Source organism: Piliocolobus tephrosceles, chromosome 6, assembly GCF_002776525.5.
Source record: "Piliocolobus tephrosceles isolate RC106 chromosome 6, ASM277652v3, whole genome shotgun sequence".
NCBI classification, from domain to species: domain Eukaryota; kingdom Metazoa; phylum Chordata; class Mammalia; order Primates; family Cercopithecidae; genus Piliocolobus; species Piliocolobus tephrosceles.
In genome coordinates this window covers 77,292,784-77,311,576 of record NC_045439.1, presented here as the reverse complement: position 1 = coordinate 77,311,576, position 18,793 = coordinate 77,292,784, and the positions used below count along the sequence as shown (strand labels likewise).

Sequence of the window (18,793 nt, the reverse complement as noted above, 5' to 3'; positions counted from 1 at the left end):
GGAGGCGGAGCTTGCAGTGAGCCGAGATCACGCCACTGCACTCCAGCCTGGGCGACAGAGCAAGACTCCGTCTCAAAAATAAATAAAATAAAATAAAATAAAGTAGAAACTATGTTCATTGAAGAAAAAAAAACTTTTCAAAGGTATTATGGCAGCAGTTTAACCTGAAATTAAAAACAAAAAAGCAAAAACAAAACAACTTCATGAGGCCCAGTACGTATCCCTTAAAGCCAATTGAGTTGTATTATCCTATTTTTTATACAGACCAAAAAACAATCTGCAAAACAGACCTGGTTCAAATTTCACTTTTAGGAAGAAAGGACGGAACTTTTTATTTTTATTGTTTTTCTTTTTTGAACCCCTATTTTGACACTTAAGAAAGGAGGGAACGTTTAAAGCCACCAGATGCATTACACCTTTGGAAAAACCATTTTATTAGTAATTACCAGAAGTTGCTCTAAAGACAAAAAAGAAGGGTGATCACAGATGTGTATTTAATCAAGGTATTGTATAATTAGACCACAAGGAAGAATAAAGCTAAGCAAAGAAAAGTTGCTATAGGACTACAGGCTAGAGCTACGAAATAAGAGATGTATGAAAAAATATTTTTAAAGAGCCAGATAACTACACTACAGATGTAAGGCCTCCATCTTAACCAATCACAGCTTCTAATTCTACATCCCAAATAAACCTCTAATCTATTCACTCACTGTCTCTGTCAAATCTTCATTCACGCTATCACTATGGTAACTCTTCCCTGGTTGACTGCATTAGACTCCAAACAAAACTCCCTTCCGAAGCATTCTTCTAAACCTGCCAAAGGATCATTTTTAAAGTCCTATATAATCTCACCTTCAGTCACCTTGAGTGACTTTTCTACTTACTGGGTTTAGCTGCACTGGCCTCCGGGTCCCCTAAAAAGTCAAGTTCTTTCCTGTCTCAAAAGCTTCACATGTCCCTCTTGCTAAAATGTTCTTCCCCAAACTTTTCCCTGACTAATGCCTACTTTAATTTTCAGTTTAAATGTTTCTTCCTCTAGGAAGATTCCATGATCCACTAGAGTGGCCTGTAAGCCTTAGTAGAAAGACAGGAAAATGTGATTGCTTCTGTATACTAATAAATAATGTACAACACGGTGGTGGTTTTCCTCATAAGAAAATATATATCCACAATTCCCCCCCCGCCCCAAAAAAAAGCTTTCACTTTTCTGTCTATTCATTTTGGAATGACTTTCAAAATGAAAATCACACAAAATGGTATGAGTTGGAATTAGTTCCAATCTATCTAAATCTTACCCATTCTTTAGAGCACAACTCAACACATTCCCCTCCACCACACCCACCCCCAAACTCCAGCTAAAAGTAATCTCTTTCCACTGAACAGCAATAGTAATTCAGCGAGCTATTTTAATCATCCAGCACTGACAACCTGCTGTTATATTTGCTAGAACATCAAGAAAAGACAGAGGTATCATTTGGTTTCTCAATGAAAATATTATAATAGACATTCTAAGGTTCTCATGGGACTACCATTAATATGTGTGGTATATGTCAAAAATGGTACTAACGTCATTTCCATTTTCTAATGGAAAGTTAATTCCACTGACTTCCAAATGGAAATCATTTCCATTTTGCAAGTCATTCCAAAATGAAGAGACACGAAGGTGCTATCTAAAGCCATAATTCCTGAGTGAAATGGCATGGTACCCTGGACTACCACAATTGCCTTCTCTTTATATATAGGACCATGCCAACCAGCTAGTTTCCATTTAAAATACAGTCCATCTGCTGCTACCTTCTGGCTGTTTTCTACCCAGGAAAAATGTTTATTGTACCACTTAGCTAGTAAAAGAAAAGAATATGAGCAGTAACAATCAGTGTACTGATGGAGCTTACACTATATTTTGGCCAACATCATTTTAAAATGGCAAGAAAGTAGCAGAACACTTATTTCAACAGACTACCTATTACTAGAAAAAGCTACAGAAACAGATACATCCCAAAAGTAATAGTGACGTTTTTGCTTGAAATAAGGTAAAATGAAAATTACACAAATAATTCAATATTGTGTAATTCAAATATCACAAACCAAATTATGAACATTCTAAAAGAGCCCACAGACCATGTGAATAAACTGCATAAGAGAGATGGTACATTATAGTGGTCACAGACACACACCTTGGGAATCAGTCAGACTTTGAGCATAATCCTCCTTTCTCTACTTAATAGCCATATGCCCTTTGATAAAATTATTCAACTTCCACAAACCGGTTTCATTATGTATAAAATGGAGGTACCACTACTGTATTTTCCAGATTCTAACAAGCCCTTGAAAAGATATATATAAACATTTCGAGAATCAGGATGAGTCTGACAATTGATTTTAAAGAAACTGGATAGCCAGAAGTCAGAGAAATAATTTGTGGCAGATTTAGCTTTGCCTGAGTATGTGCAAATTCAGCTTTGAGTTGTTTACTCTTGTGGTAACATACTTAAACTTTTATTTATTTATTTATTTGTTATTTATTTATTTTTTTGAGACACAGTCTCCCTGTGTTACCCAGGTTGGAGCACGGTGGTACAATCTTGGCTCATTGCAATCTCCACCTCCAAGGTTCAAACGATTCTCCTGTCTCAGCCTCCTGAGTAGCTGGGATTACAGGCATATGCCACCACATCTGGCTAATTTTTGTATTTTTAGTAGAGATGGAGTTTCATCATGTTGGCCAGGCTTGTCTTGAACTCCTGACTTCACGTGATCCACCCATCTCAGCCTCCCAAAGTGCTGGGATTATAGGTGTGAGCCACCGTGCCCACCCAGTACTTCTTTTTTTTTTTTTTTTTTTTTTTGAGATGGAGTCTTGCTCTGTCACCCAGCCTGGGATGCAGTGGCACAATCTGCAACCTCCTGGGTTCAAGCCATTCTCCTGCCACAGCCTCCCCAGTAGCTGGGATTACAGGGGCACACCACCACATCCAGCTAATTTTTGTATTTTTAGTAGAGACGGGGCTTCAGAAACATGTTGGCCAGGCTGGTCTTGAACTCCTGACCTCATGATCTGCCTGCCTCGGCCTCCGAAAGTGCTGGGATTACAGGAGTGAGCCAGCACTCCAGACACTTCTTTTTAAGCTTTTCAAAGATCTTCAAAAAGATTCCGCTATGGGCCGGGCGCAGTGGCTCACGTCTGTAACCTCAGCACTTTGAGAGGCCGAGATGGGCAAATTACCTGAGGTCAGAAGTTCGACAACAGTCTGGCCAACATGGCGAAAACCCATCTCTACTAAAAATACAAAAATTGGCTGGAAGTAGTGGCGTGTGCCTGTAATCCCAGCTACTCAGGAGGCTGAGGAAGGAGAATCACTTGAACCCAGGAGGCAGAGGCTTCAGTGAGCCAAGATCACGTCACTGCACTCTAGCCTGTGGTGACAGAGTAAGACGATGTCTCCAAAAAAAGATTCTACTATGATGTCACATTGAAATGAAAAATTATTGTGCTCATAGAAAATTTTAAGTCACATACAATAAAAACTAACTGAAATTGATAATTCTCTCAGACTAGACCAAAACATTTTCAAAGGTAAGAGAAGTTACAGAAACTGGTGTGGCCAATTCATGGAGTCACACATCTAAATGTCAAAATTTCCAGCTGAGTTATAAGAAAAGCCATTTCACTTTCAGATATATGTGTTTTTGTTTTCATTTTTGAGACAAGGTCTTGCTCTGTCACCCATGCTGGAGTGCAGTGGTGCAATCACAGCTCACTACTACCTCTGCTTCCAAGGCTCAAGTGATCCTCCCACCTCAGCCTCCCAAGTAGCTGTGAACACAGGCGCCTGCCACCATACCCAGCTAATTTTTTTTCTAGAGACAGGGTTTTGCCATGTTGTCCAGGCTAGTCTTGAACTTCTGAACTCAAGTGATCTGCCTGCCTTGGACTCTCAAAGTACTAGAATTATAGGCATGAGCAAGCACACCCGGCCAGAGGTAAGTTATTTAATTAAAAAAAAGAAATGTACAAGTTTAACCAAATAGAAACCACCAATGAAATGTTTTCTTTGCTATGCTTCTGCAATTACAAAAGTATTAAATAGATCCAGACATAGGTTATAAAAGCAGCATGTTAGTATGATGATGCATATAACTGCTAATGGCCAAAAGTGATTCATACAAATCTTAAGACTCCCAAATATAAAGGCTTGGATTCAAACTTTGATTATAATGAATGCTACAGAAGCTGGAGAATGGATAAATGTTATTTTCAAAAAGAGGCCAGGCGCACTGGCTCACGCCTGTAATCGCAGTACCTTGGGAGGCCAAGGAAGGCAGATCACTGAGGTGAGGAGTTCAAGACCAGCCTGGCCAACATGGTGAAACCCCGTCTCTATTAAAAATATGAAAAATAGCTGGGTGTGGTGGCACATGCCTGTAATCCCAGCTACTGGGGAGGCTGAGGCAAGAGAACTGTTTGAACCTGGGAGGCGAAGGCTGCAGTGAGCCGAAACTGCACCACTGTACTCCAGCCTGGGTGACAAAATGAGACTCCATGTCAAAAAAAAAAAAAAAAAAAAAAAGAAAGAGAAAAGAAAAAGGTAGCATTCCCCCAACTCCTCCAAGTCAAGAATATTACAGTAATGTGCACCTTAAGGCTTTCTGGTGAGGAATAAATGAGATTATAAGTAAAATATTTATCACAGTGCCTAGCAGAGAGAGTAAGCATTTGATGAAATGTTGTTATTATTGATCAAAGTTTGAAAAAACACTAATTTTAAAAATGAATGACAAATTATTCTTTGCTTTTATAAGCACTGACCCAAATATAATGGCTTAAGCTACAGAAAAATATTTTCTTGGAATTTAAAAAATTGGCTAATTAAAAAAAAAAAAATTACTGACATAATAATTACATCAAAAAGTATTTTGGTTAAGTATAAAGGTAAATCTTGTATAAACCAACTGGTCATTAATACTGTCTGTCATCATTTAACAACAGGTAACCCTTTCATTTCTTTTTGAGATAAAGTTTCATTCTTGTTGCCCAGGCTGGAGTGCAATGGCGCGATCTCGGCTCACCGCAACCTCCACCTCCCAGGTTCAAGCGATTCTCCTGCCTCAGCCTCCCGAGTAGTTGAGATTACAAGCATGGGCCACTACACCCAGCTAATTTTGTATTTTTAGTAGAGACAGGGTTCCTCCATATTGGTCAGGCTGGTCTCGAACTCCTGACCTCAGGTGATCCGCCCGCCTCAGTCTCCCAAACTGCTGGGCTTACAGGAGTGAGCCACTCCGTCCAGCCAGGTAATCATTTAACAGTGGTTTCTGTATACTATTTCCTAGTTCTATCAGTCATGAAGATTTTATAACACTCTAACAGAGCTGCTAAAAATTAAAATTTATGAAAAAAGCAAGTTTTTTTTGTTTTTTGGCTTGGGTTTTGTTTGAGGCAGGGTCTCATTCTGTCACCTAGGCTGAATGTAGTGGCATGATCTTGGCTCATGGCAACCTCTGCCTCCCAGGTTCAAGCGATCCTCTGACCTCAGCCTCCTGAGCAGCTGGACCACAGGCACCAACCACCACACCTGACTAATTTTTTATATTTTTTGGTAGAGATGGGCTTTCAGCATGTTGCCCAGGGTTCCGGGCTCAGGGAATCCACCTATCTCGGCCTCTCAAAGTGCTAGGATTACAGGTGTGAGCTACCATGACCAGCCAAAGTAAGTTGTTTAAACAAAAAGTCACAAACTAGTAAATCAAGGGCCAAATTAGATACAGGGATATTTTTTCTATGAGCTATAAAAGTTTTGTTTTGTTTTTCAATTAGTTACCAAGATTTAATGTTCTTTTAAAATCCGGATTAACAGCTTCCTATTAAAAAACAGAATTTGGGAATACTGGGCTGATGACTATAATCAGTTAGAGCTGAGTCACAGACGACTCCCTGCCCTTGCCCCACTCTTCAGCCGGGCGTAATCTCAATCCTGCCCACCTTAGCCTTTTATTGTCTTCCTGGCCTTTGTAAATATTTGAATCTCCAACTGTTTTTTTTCTTTCTTCTTTTTTTTGAGACAGAGTCTTGCTCTGTTACCCAGGCTGGAGTGCAGTGGCGCAAACTCAGCTCACTGCAGCCTTCACCTCCTGGGTTCAAGCAATCCTCCTGCCTCAGCCTCCCGAGTAGCTGGGATTACAGGCATGTGCCACCACGCCTGGCTAATGTTTTGTGTTTTCAGTAGAGACAGGGTTTCACTATGCTGCCCAGGCTGGTCTCAAACTCCTGAGCTCAGGCAATCCACCCGCCTCATCCTCCCAAAGTGCCAGGATTACAGGTGTGAGCCACTGCACCCAGCCTGAATCTGCAATTTTAATGTACATGTTAGACATGCTTTTCTAACCTGGAGTTTCTGAAGAATTGGACAATGGAGCAGATGCTTCAGCTAAGGCAGCTAATGTAGCTAATACTGATGTAGAAGAGTTTCCAAACTGAACAGCAGATACACCCGTTTCATCTGTAAGAAAAAAGAAAATAGATTTGAATTTCTAAGGAGCTTAATCCAATGCATATTTCTGATACTCTATTTACCTTATTTGACTCTTAAACAAAGCTTGGATAGCATTAGCTTTTGAAAGGTAATACTGTAGTAAATTTTGCAGTATCACCTTTCTTCAGATTGTTTTGTCTCATAAAATTTTTTTTGCCAGTTATACCAAAGAAAACCAAGGTGGCTGATAGAATCTTACCCTTGTTCTCCAACAGTCCTTTCTTAAAAGGATGAATACCTACTAAAGCATAAAATCCCAAAGCCTATCCTATATGCATCTCAATACCTGTTGCCTTGGATGAATTTTCTGAAGATACCAGACCTGTTAGGTTCACCACCCCTCCAGGTCCAATGATAAACTGTGGTGTTGCAGCATGTATTGTCACAGTGTCAGGACTCTCTGGGTTTGTGTTGATTTGGTTCTGCATAGCAATCTAGGGAAAAAATGACCACAGTGTTTTCAGAATTATAACCAGAACATATAGCACAAATTCTCCATATAATACAAACACACATGTAAAGGAATATTCTCTAAGAAGAATCACATAGTACAAGTGGAAATATATGTCTAAAGTCCCCTGACAATGTAGGGGCACACGATGGGATATTTATATCCCGAGTCCCCCTCCTAGGTAAAGCAGCAAAATACTGGGAGAGGAGAAATGAGTATCTAAAAGGTTTTTAATAGAACAAAGAACAACTGGACATTAAGCCGGTTGAGGTGGCAGGTGCCTGTATTCCCAGCTATTCAGGAGGCGGAGGCAGGAGAAGTGCTTAAGCCCAGGAATTCGAGACCAGCATGGGCAACATAGTGAGACCCCCATCTTAAAAAAAAAACAAAAACAAAAACAAAACAAACAAACAAAAAATACTTCCATAGCTATAGGAATTTAATTATTTCTTCTATATTTGGCAATACATAATACCACATATATAAAGCATGTCCTTCTCAATTAATTGTTCCCCATCTTCAACTCCAACCCCCAAACTGCACTCCTAAGAGTAAAAGGAATGGAAAGAGGCATGACAGAATTCATTTTCCTGAACATAAAACATCTTTTAAGTAACTAGTGGAAGCTCAAAGGAGATAGACAGTCTTAGAAAAGAAGAGTTCTACTGCTGGGATCAGGAACAAACAGGCAAGAAGAGGCATTAATTAAAGAAGATAATTTATATTATGTCATATGGCTGAAAATAAGAGAAGTAACATTGGTTACTAGAAAAATCTTCCCAAAAGCCAAAAACAACAGATCTTTTTGAGGATGTTGAAAAATAAAAGAAACAAATCAAACTGCATCACTCACTCAAGGGATGTTATTACGGTTGCTAATATATACATTTTTTAATTTTTATAAAGTCATTTATAGACCTGGAAAAATCATACAGTATCAAAATGCAACAAAAATAATAGAATAAAATGTCTAGGGCCAGGCACAGTGGCTCACACCTGTAATCCCAGCACTCTGGGAGGCCGAGGCAGGCAGATCACCTGAGCTCAGGAGTTCGACACCAGCCTGGGCAACACGGTGCAACACCATCTCTACTAAAAATACCAAAAATTAGCCGGGCATGGCAGCATGCACCTGTAGTCTCAGCTACTCAGGAGGCTGAGGCAGGAGAATTGCTTGAACCCAGGAGGCAAAGGTTGCAGTGAGCCAAGCTCGCGCCACTACACTCCAGCCTGGGTGACAGAGCAAGACTCCGGCTCAAAAAAAAAAAAAAAGTCTAAAGGGAAATTTAGAAACTTAAAAATCAGAAAGTAATCACCTTATCTAACGTTAATGAAAAGACTGGCCTTATAATCAAGAAAATGAATAGTAATAAACAAAGAGGAAGTGAAAGAGAAAAAGGCCTATCCAAAATAACTAAGCCCAAAATGAAAGGCTACAAACGAAATAGTTTAAATCATCCACAATATAACAGATCCCTCTACTGATAATTCTTTTTCTTTATGTTCTTAAGTTAAAAGTCAAAAGTTACCTGTAATATCTCTGCTAAATCTTCATTTCCATTGTCTATTGAAATATCAAATGCAGTTTTACAAAATTTACTTTGCGTGTGTACATCAGCACCATATTTGATTAAAAGTTCCACCACCTCTTGATGATTGTGTTCTGTGGCCCAATGGAGAGCTGTCATCTTTAACATGTCCTTTGCATTGACATCAGCACCATGCTACAAAAATATTTCAAAGAGATTACTAACATATGAAATATCATATAAAAAATTCCTGATATGAAATTATTAGTCTGTGCTTTAAAGCAAGAACAAATAACATAATCAATTCTTTATTTGTATATGTTAAATACATGTTCCAGGCCAGGTGCAGTGGCTTACACCTGTAATCCCAACACTTTGGGAGGCCGAGGCAGTTGGATCAGCTGAGCTCAGGGGTTTGAAACCAGCCTGGGCAACATGGCAAAACCCCATCTCTACAATACAAAAAAAACACAAAAAATTAAGGGCCAGACATGGTAGCTAACATCTGTAATCCCAGCACTTTGCGAGGCCAAGGCAGGCAGATAACTTGAGGTTAGGAGTTCGAGACCAGCCTGGCCAACATGGTGAAACGCCATCTCTACTAAAAATACAAAAAGTAGCCAGGCACGGAGGCACACACCTGTAATGCCAGCTACATGGGAGATTGACACAGGAGAATCACTGGAACCCAGGAGGCACAGGTTGCAATGAGCCAAGATCATGCCACCACCACACTCCAGCCTGGGCAACAGAGCAAGATGCTATCTCAAATAAACAAATAAATAAATAAATAAATAAGTACAAAAAATTAGCTGGGTGTGGTGGCACACACCTGTGATCCCAGCTACTCAGGAGGCTGAGTTGGGAGGATTGCTCGAGCCTGGGAGGCGGAGGTTGCAATGAGCCAACATTGCACCACTGCACTCCAACCTGGGTGACAGAGAGAGAGCCTATCTCAGAAAAAAGAAAAAGAAAAAAAAAAAAACATATATATATATATACACACACACATACACATGTCCCAGCAATCACCACTTAATCTGTCACTTACAACCACCACTTAATCTGTCATTTAATCATTTTTCTCTCATGCTGAATTTCCTGTTTTCCTTCTAATTTCTTAGGAATGAGGCAATTATTTTTTCAGTAACCCAGCTATGGGCACAAAGACCTAGAATGGCATAAGAAATGAAGGAAACTATGAGCATTCCTCTAAAAGCTTCTTTAATGTTTGTATGGCAGCTGGTCCCTTGGTTCCTCATTTCCACACAAAAAAAAATCTTTTGCTTTCAAAACCACTGCAACCCAGAAAAAATAAAAATAAAAAAATTATAAAAAGAAAACCAGTGCACCATAAAGAACTAAAAGTAAGCTAACTAGAGATATATTGTCCAATATGACAGTCAATAGACACATGTAGTTTTTGAGCATTTGAAATGCTGCTAGCCAGAATAGAGATGTGCTATATGTATAAACACACACTGAGGCCAGGTGCAGTGGCTCATGCCTGTAATTTCAGCACTTTGGGAGGCCAAGGCGGGCAGATCACCTGAGGTCAGGAGTTCAAGGCCAGCCTGACCAACATGGAGCAACCCCGTCTCTACTAAAAATACAAAAAATTAGCGGGGCCTGGTGGTGCACGCCTGTAATCCCAGCTACTCGGGAGGCTGAGGCAAGAGAATCACTTGAACCTGGGAGGCAGAGGTTTCGGTGAGTCAAGATCACGCAACTGCACTCCAGCCTGGGCAACAAGAGCAAAACTTCATCCCAAAAAAAAAAAAAACATTGAAATTGAAAAACATACAAAAAAATAGGATGTAATACATCTCATTAATAATTTTTGTACTGGACCAGGCGTGGTGGCTCACCCCTATAATCCCAGCACTTTGGGAGGCCGAGGCTGGCAGATCACTTGAGGTCAGGAGTTAGAGACCAACCTGACCAACATGGTGAAACTCCATCTCTACGAAAAATACAAAAATTAGCCAGGCGGGTTAGCGGGCACCTGTAATCCTAGCTACTCAGGAGACTGAGGCAGGAGAATTGCTTGAACCTGGGAGGCGGAAGTTGCTATGAGCCAAGATCGTGCCACTGCACTCCAGCCTGGGCAACAAAGCTAGACTCCATCTCAGAAAAATAATAATAATAATAATAATTTTTATACTGATTTCATGTTGAAATGATAATCTTTGTATATATTGGATTAAATAAAATATAAAATTAGAATTACTTTTTAAATGTAGCCACTGGAATATTTAGAATTACAGTATATGTGATTTGCATGTATGGCTTCCATTGTATTTCTTTTTGATAGGCTGACCTGGAGGCCAGAATAAGAAGGATCAAGCAAAAAACCTATCATTCTATGTTTCAGAATTTTCTACAAGGTCAGGAGTTCGAGACCAGTCTGGCCAATATGGTGAAATCCCATCTCTACTGAAAATACAAAAATTAGCTAGGCGTGGTGGTGGGTGCCTGTAGTCCCAGCTACTCAGGAGGCTGAGGCAGGAGAATCGTTTGAACCCGGGAGGTGGAGGTTGCAGTGAGCTGAGATGGTGCCACTGCACTCCAGCCTTGGGTGACAGAGAGAGACTCTGTCTCAAAAAAAAAAAAAGAAAAGAAAAAAGAAAAAAACACTGTAGTCCCTCACCATAAGATAGACCAAGGTCCAAGAAATAAATTAGTTGACTTAACTAAGAATACACCTAAAGAAAGTTTTGTCCCTCATGAAATGAAAGCTGTAAGATAATTTTCATTTAATGGGCTTATACACACAAAAAATGAAATACTATAGATAAAATACTAAGTAGGCATTTAGCAAAAACTAGTTCCCTCTCCTTCTTATAAAACTGTAAAGTCTTTTAAAAGCAAAGTGCAAAAAGAGAACACATACCTTAAGTAAAACCTCTACTATGCTGGCATGGCCCTCAGAAGCTGCCATATGTAATGGTGTTCGGTCCACTTTGGTTCTGGCATCTCTGCTTACACCAGCTCGGAGCAGTACCTCTGTGGTGGAATAATGACCATACTGTGCTGCTAGATGAAGTGGAGAAGTTCCCAACTGTACCACAGAAAAAAAAAAAAAAAAAAAAAAATCCACATTTTCAGTATTGTTAGTATACTTCTGTTTATATAGCAAAGATTTTCTTTACATTATCTGTTTACATAGTAACTCAAAACTCAAAAGAAATGACTAGATTCATGCTTATCACATCCTCTTCGTAGATGCCTTGAAGAATTCCCAAACACTCTCAATGAAGAAAAAAATCCAGTATTTCCTTTAATTCAAATTTTCTTTCTTCATTATTTTTTATCAGATAAACTGCCTGAACAAAATTAATTTCATTAGAAATTAAGAGACAGTGGCCAGACATGGTGGCTCACACCTGTAATCCCAGTACTTTGGGAGGCCAAGGCAGGTGGACCACTTGAGGTCAGGAGTTCAAGACCAGCCTGGCCAACATGGTGAAACCCTATCTCTGCTAAAACCACAGAAATTAGCCGGGTGTGGTAGCAGGCGCCTGTAATCCCAGCTACTCAGAAGGCTGAGGCAGGAGAACCACTTGAACCCGGAGGGCAGAGGTTGCAGTGAGCCAAGATTGCGCCACTGTACTCCAGCCTGCGCGACAAAGCAAGACTCCATCTCAAAAAAAAAAAAAAAGTTCACTATGTTATGAAGAGATTAAGTGGGATATATGTATAAAAGTCTTTAGTCCTATCTCTCTCTCTATATATATATTTTTTGTTTATTTGTTTGTTTGTTTGATTGTTGTTTGCTTAATTAGAGACAGGGCCTCACTGTGTTGCCCAGGCTGGGGTGCAATGGCTATTCACAGGTACAATTATCACACACTACAGCTTTGAACTGCTGGGCTCAAGCAATCTGCCCACCTCAGCCTCCAGAGTAGCTGGGACTACAGGCACATACCAACGAACCCAGCTAAACCTTACATTTTCAAGGGAAGGTCATCCCAGCAGATCAAATAAATTCCTTAAACAATCCTTTCTTTCTCCATGCTTTGTCAATTTTTCTTTAGCCTTTTCTATACTCTTAAATGTCAGTATTTAATGAAAATATCTCAACAGCCAATTTAGCAACCAGGAGCTTTGCTCAGTTTGACGTTAGGATCTACTTTTTTATTTTTGTCTTCTGAGACTTTCCCTTCTTGGTTATTGATGCAAAATATATATACATATATGCAGGTTTTTTTGTTTTGTTTTGTTTTCTGAGACAGGGTCTCACTCTGTCACTCAGGCTGGAGTACAGTGGGGTGATCACAGCTCACTGTATCTTCAAACTCCTGAGCTCAAGCGATCCTCCTCCCTCAGACTCCCAAAGTGCTGGGATTATGGATATGAGCCACCACACCTGGCCATGTAGTTTTTGTAGCTTTTGGGGTTTTCTTTTAATTCATTTTTTTAGAGACAGGTTCTTGCTCTGTCGCCCAGGCTAGAGTGCAGTGGAGCAATTGTAGCTCACTGTAACCTCTAACTCCTGGGCTCAAGTGATCTCCCATCTCAGCCTCCAGAATTATACTGCATGTATTTCTCTGTAACTTGCCTTCTTTTGCTCGATATTATATTCATGAGATTCACCATGTTAATAAATATAAGTATAGCTTACTAATTTTCTGTGTTCTATAATATTCCATTGAATGAGTAAACCACAATTAATTTAACCAATATTGATGAATATTTGCATTGTTTCCAGTTTTTGTGTTATTATGAATAATGTTGCTGCTAAATACAGAAGTCTTGTATATGTTTCAGGCACATGAACACATTTCTCTTGAGAATAGTCTTAGAAGCCCAACTGCTACATCATACAGTATGTACATCTTCAAATTTACTATGTGCTACCAAACTGTCTTCCAAAACGATTATACCAATTCCATATTTCCACCAAAAATATTTGAGAGTTCCCACCATCTCCTCACCAAGCCTTGGTACTGATCAACTGTTTTTGCTAATCTGGTGGATATATAATAGTTTTTCATGATTTTCCTTTGCATTTGCCTCAATCTTAATGTAGTTGAGTATCTTTTCATGTTTATTAATCAAATTTTCTCCTTGATAAAGTACCATATAAAGTCAATCTTCTATTGCCTTGTCTTTTTATTGCTAACCCATGCGAATTCCTTATGTATTATGGATACTAATCCTTCTTAAGATCTTTTTGGCTTTGGGAGGCCGAGGCAGGCGGATCACGGGGTCAGAAGTTTAAGACCAGCTGGCCAACATATTGAAACCCCAACTCTACTAAAAATACAAAAAATTAGCCAGGCGTGGTGGCAGGTGCCTGTAATTCCAGCTACTTGGGAGGCTGAGGCAGGAGAATTACTTCAACCTGGGAGGTGGAGGTTGCAGTGAGCCGAGATTGCACCATTTCACTCCAGCCCAGGCAACAGTGCGAGACTCCATTTCAAAAAAAAAAAAAAAACAAAAGATCTTTTTTGTCTTGAGGTACTACAGCATCACTATGATGTATCTAGATATGGATTAGTTTTTAAATTGATTCTGCTGAAGATTTGTTAGGCTACTCAAATCTGTGGGCTGCCATCTTTCATCAGTTCTGGAAGATTATCAGCAATTACCTCTTTGAATTATTTCATCCCTATTTTTGCTCTTTTTGTGGATCTATGATCAGATATTAGACTTTCTCACGTGATCCTTCATGATTCCTAACATCTCTTTTACATTTTCTATCTATTTTTATCTGTGATATAGTCTGGATCATCTGTTTTCATACCTTTCAGTTTACTAATTTTCTCTTTAGCAGTTTCTAATCTGTTACTAAAATTTTATCTCAAGTCCTTATAGGTCTGCTTCTCTTGACAGTTGTTTTAGCAGGTTACTGTTCAAACTGGCATGTGTTCATGTGTTTAGTTATTTCTGACTGCTCACTTTCCTTTGAATTTCATTTGTGGATATGAAGCCTGGGATGAAGCCAGGTTCCTCCAGAGAGGATACTCATCTGCTTCTGTCAGGAACCTGGGGTAATTCCTAGTCCAAAGATCACTTCAAACTCATTTTTCAGTTTACAGTTTTTTAGACTACACAAGTATTTATGAGTTCAGGCTGCAAGTGTGTACAAAGGATGCCTTGTGATTCCAAATTCTCATCATCAGATTTTTTTCCTCTCTCCATTTGATGTCTTGGTTCACATCAGCTTATTATCTTTGCAGCATCATGGCAACAGGGGCAAGGGCAGGAGCAGATAGGAGGAGGGACAGGGTATTCCTGTTTAACCTTACACTGAAGGTGCAGCTCTTTGGAATTCCAGAATTATGAGAAGAGATCTCCTATCAGACTTCTCTCCATGAACAGCCTCAGGTCTTTATCTTTAGTACCCCAAGTCAGTGAGGTGGAAAACCCACCAGACAGTGTGAGTTCACCTAATGTTCTCTAGGTAAAATTTCTCTGGGTTTTAGCCTTCACTTGGTTTTTCAGGTTGATAAGCTCTTTCTTTCTAACTCAGCAGTGTACTTAAGAAGAGTTTCTTTAACATATTTAATCAAAAAGTCTTTATTCTTTAAAGATACAAGTTGAAACATTTATGGATAAAATGATATGGTCCCCAGAATTTGCTTTAAAATAACACAGAACAAAAAATAATACAGTAGATGGAGTTATAGAGGAAACAAGACTTATCATGATTTGATAATTTTTGAAGTTGGGTAAAGGGTATTACAGGGATTGATATATATTTGAAATTTTCTATAATAAAATATTTTGTTTTGTTTTTCATGAAAAATGTAAAAATAACAAGAGAAAGGAAGGCGAAAACAACAAAACCAATAATCTGGAATTTTTAGTTGTTACCAATGGGAGGGTTAATTCAGATTCCTAGCATTCCACATCCCCAATACAATGCTTTTTTATTTGCCCCCAGAATTAAAGAGTTATGTTTTTTTGCCCTCCCCACAACTGCCTTCTTTCTATAGTTGTCAAGATCTCATTCCCATTCCTTTCTTCCTCTTTGATCATGTTCGCAATAGTTTTACAAGTACTAATTGAAACATAAACTTGTTTTCCTTTTAGGAGCGACTGTAACACTAAGTCCAATCTTTATCAGTATCTTTCTGAATTATAAATTCTACCTGTGCTATTTATAAGGCCTTTAAATTAAATCCCAAGCAGACATATGTTTATATTCATGCCACATTAATGCACTCCAAAGTTTGAAAGAAAAACTTTTTGTGGATGAAATATTTGGATAAGGTTATCCAATATCAAAGAAAATAATATAAACCACTTCTTTTAGGACAATTATATTTCTAAAATAATAAACACATTTGCAAAAAAAAATAATTTTTTACCACTTATAAACACAATCCTGACTACATTTTTCTCTGCAAAAACTCAAAAATGAGAAGAAAAAAAACCCACAACATGAAAATCATTCTTTACCCAGTCTGTAGTAAAAGGAGCTCCATTTGCCATCAAAATACGAACTTCATCATCTTGACCTGCTCGTGCCGCTTCTAAAAGCTTCTTTCCCAAATCTACCAGGGACATCTAAACAAAAAATAGATGAACTGAACATCAAAATCTCCATTTATACATTATGACATGACATTTTCCTTTCCTGTCTTTATTAATAAGTCAATTCTCAATTATCCCTTCAAAAGAGTGTGCCATGGTTAATACAAAATAACAGACCATACAAAAGCAATTTATATTGCATTTTAGAATCCATTTTTCTTTCTCATTAAGTTTTTACCTAGAATAAAAGTAGTTTAAATTCTCCACAAATACATCTGGTAAAAGAAGAGGTAAGTAGCAGAGAAAAGCTGGTCTAAATTTTTATTTATTTCTTTATTTTTGAGACAGAGTCTCGGCCTGTCACCCAGGCTGGAGTGCGGTGGCACGGTGTTGGCTCACTGCAACCTCCACCTCCTGGGTTCAAGTGATTCTCCTGCCTCAGCCCCCCAAGTAGCTTGGACTACAGGCATGCACCATCACACCCAGCTAATTTTTCTATTTTCAAAAGAGACAGGGTTTCACCATGTTAACCAGGCTAGTCTCAAACTCCTGACCTCAAATGATCTGCCCGCTTTGGCCTCCCAAAGTGGTGGGATTACAGGCATGAGCCACCACGCCCAGCCAAGCTGGTCTAAAATTTAAAACTGGCAACTAATTGTTTTCACTAGAGGGTTTGCAGCAATAAAATTTTTCATAAAAGTAAATAAAGTGTAAGATATTGTCATCTGTTGTTGGTGCAAATTAAATTAAACTTACCATAAATTATTGTGCAATAGTAAATGTGTTCAAAATTTTAAAATACAAATTTTCCGCCCTCCTACATGCAATGTATATTTAAATTCTTGCAGAAAGTAAATCATTCACATTCTATGAAAATACTAAAAAGAGAGTAACAGTATTACGAATAGACTATCTGTCTCATTAGAGGCTAGAGGCCAGGTACGATGACATACTCCTGTAATCCCAGCAGTTTGGGAGGCTGAGGCAGGTGGATCACTTGAGGCCAGGAGTTTGAGACCAGCCTGGACAACATGATGAAACCCTATCTCTACTAAAAATAAAAAATTGGCTGGGTGTGGGGGCTCACACCTATAGTCCCAGCTCCTCAGGAGGCTGAGGCACAAGAATCACTTGAACCCAGGAGGCGGAGGTTGCAGTGAGCCGAGATCGCACCACTGCACTCTAGCCTGGGTGACAAAGTAAACTCTGTCTTAAAAAAAAAAAAAAAAAAAAAAAACAGGAAACAGTATCTTGTGTCTTTGTGTCTTGAATTTAATATATCTGAAAAGGCTAATGTCCCAGCCTGGGATGTGAGGTGTGCATGGGTGTGTATGTATTTGTGTCTTCTTGAATAAGAAATATTGAAATACATGTCAGAAAAAAAGATTATGACAGTAGAATATAGGTAAATTAAGATTTGAATGTATCACAAACATTCAAATTCAAGGGATGACAGTTCTCAGAAGAAAGTTTCCAAACCCAGAAAGACTATCCAGCTGGAAGATTACTCAATTATGTTATACGGTATCCTAAATAAGGAAAAGCAGAATTTTAGGCCTGTAGGGAAGGGAAATATGGAACCCCTGAGATTTACAATGAAAAAATGTGCCTGGGGTACAAATTTATCTCAAAAAAAGTATATACTCTGAGGGTTAGGTAAGTAGTCAAGAGGAAGTAAGTTATAAAGAGAGTAATGGCAGGTTGATCAGTGTATCTCCACCTGGTATGAACAATTATTACAAGTTGAGTATCCCTAATCCAAAAATCTGAAATCTGAAACTTTTAAGCATCAAAGGAATGCTCATTGGAGCGTTTCAGATTTTGCATTTTTGCATTAGGGATGCTGAACCAGTAAGTATTAATGTTAATATTCCAAAATCTAAAAAAACCCAAAATCTGAAACACTTCTGGACTAAGTATTTCAGATAAGGGATACTCAACCTGCACTCAATAAGGAAGAGAAAGGAGTGTATGTGTGAGAAGGAAGTTGGCAAATGGGGCTTGAAAAAGTTATGTCTGCCAGGAAGAACTGAAATGTTCTACATCATTAAAAGGGCTGTCAAGAAATCTAAAAGGGGTAATTATAAGAAAAGCTGTCCATGAAAATAAACAGAACTACGCCTATAATTTTTAGTGAATTAGGTAAGATGGGAATAATCAAGCACAAAAGAGGTAACCAGGGACAGATACTAATACTTGGAGGCTTGCACAATAATTAGGTGAGATATACATATCCCAAACAGGCCTTCGTCACAAGGCAGGGAAGAATTTCTTAGAATTGTTTCATTTGTAAGGATAAAAATAATCTATATTATGGTCAGGCGCAGCAGCTCACACCTGTAATCCCACCACTCTGGGAGGCCGAGGTGGGCGAATCACTTGAGGTCAGGAGTTCGAGACCAGCCTGGCCAACAGGGTGAAACCCTGTCTCTACGAAAAATTCAATCCAGTCTGGGCATAAGAGTGAGACTCCATCTCCACAAAAAAAAAATCTATATTATATTCTGGAGTAAAGAATAGGAAAAACAACCACATGTACTTGTGGGATTTATATGGGATTTTTTTAAATACACTTCTCTGTGATACTTGCAATATTTTCATCCTTGCATTTCTGATTTCCTTCCCTTTTTTTCTCCTATTCTCTCATAACCTTGATGGAGTCACTGAAAGCCAAGATACTCCTCAATCCTGCTTAAAGTCACTAAGATCTATAGAGATTACTGATCTCCAATGAGGCATTTTTTCCTAGATAATACGTAACTGCTGGACAGTAAAAATTAACATCATATTCCACA

At 38.8% G+C, this 18,793-nt stretch overlaps 1 protein-coding gene across 6 annotated transcripts in view; it reads right to left on the bottom strand.

Annotated features, from left to right (window-relative positions):
• GABPB1 (GA binding protein transcription factor subunit beta 1) overlaps positions 1-18,793 on the bottom strand; it is a 79,429-nt gene that overhangs the window by 17,080 nt on the left and 43,556 nt on the right. For 3 of the 6 annotated variants that reach the window (XM_023227122.3, XM_023227121.3, XM_023227123.2), the window contains 5 exons: positions 15,924-16,031; positions 11,407-11,574; positions 8,514-8,708; positions 6,820-6,967; positions 6,387-6,500 (listed from right to left, as the gene is read on the bottom strand). In XM_023227122.3, the coding sequence (XP_023082890.1) occupies positions 6,387-6,500; positions 6,820-6,967; positions 8,514-8,708; positions 11,407-11,574; positions 15,924-16,031 (733 nt within the window). The remainder of the gene's footprint in view (positions 1-6,386; positions 6,501-6,819; positions 6,968-8,513; positions 8,709-11,406; positions 11,575-15,923; positions 16,032-18,793) is intronic. The other 3 variants (XM_023227124.3, XM_023227125.3, XM_023227120.2) reach the window with 1 other exon arrangement.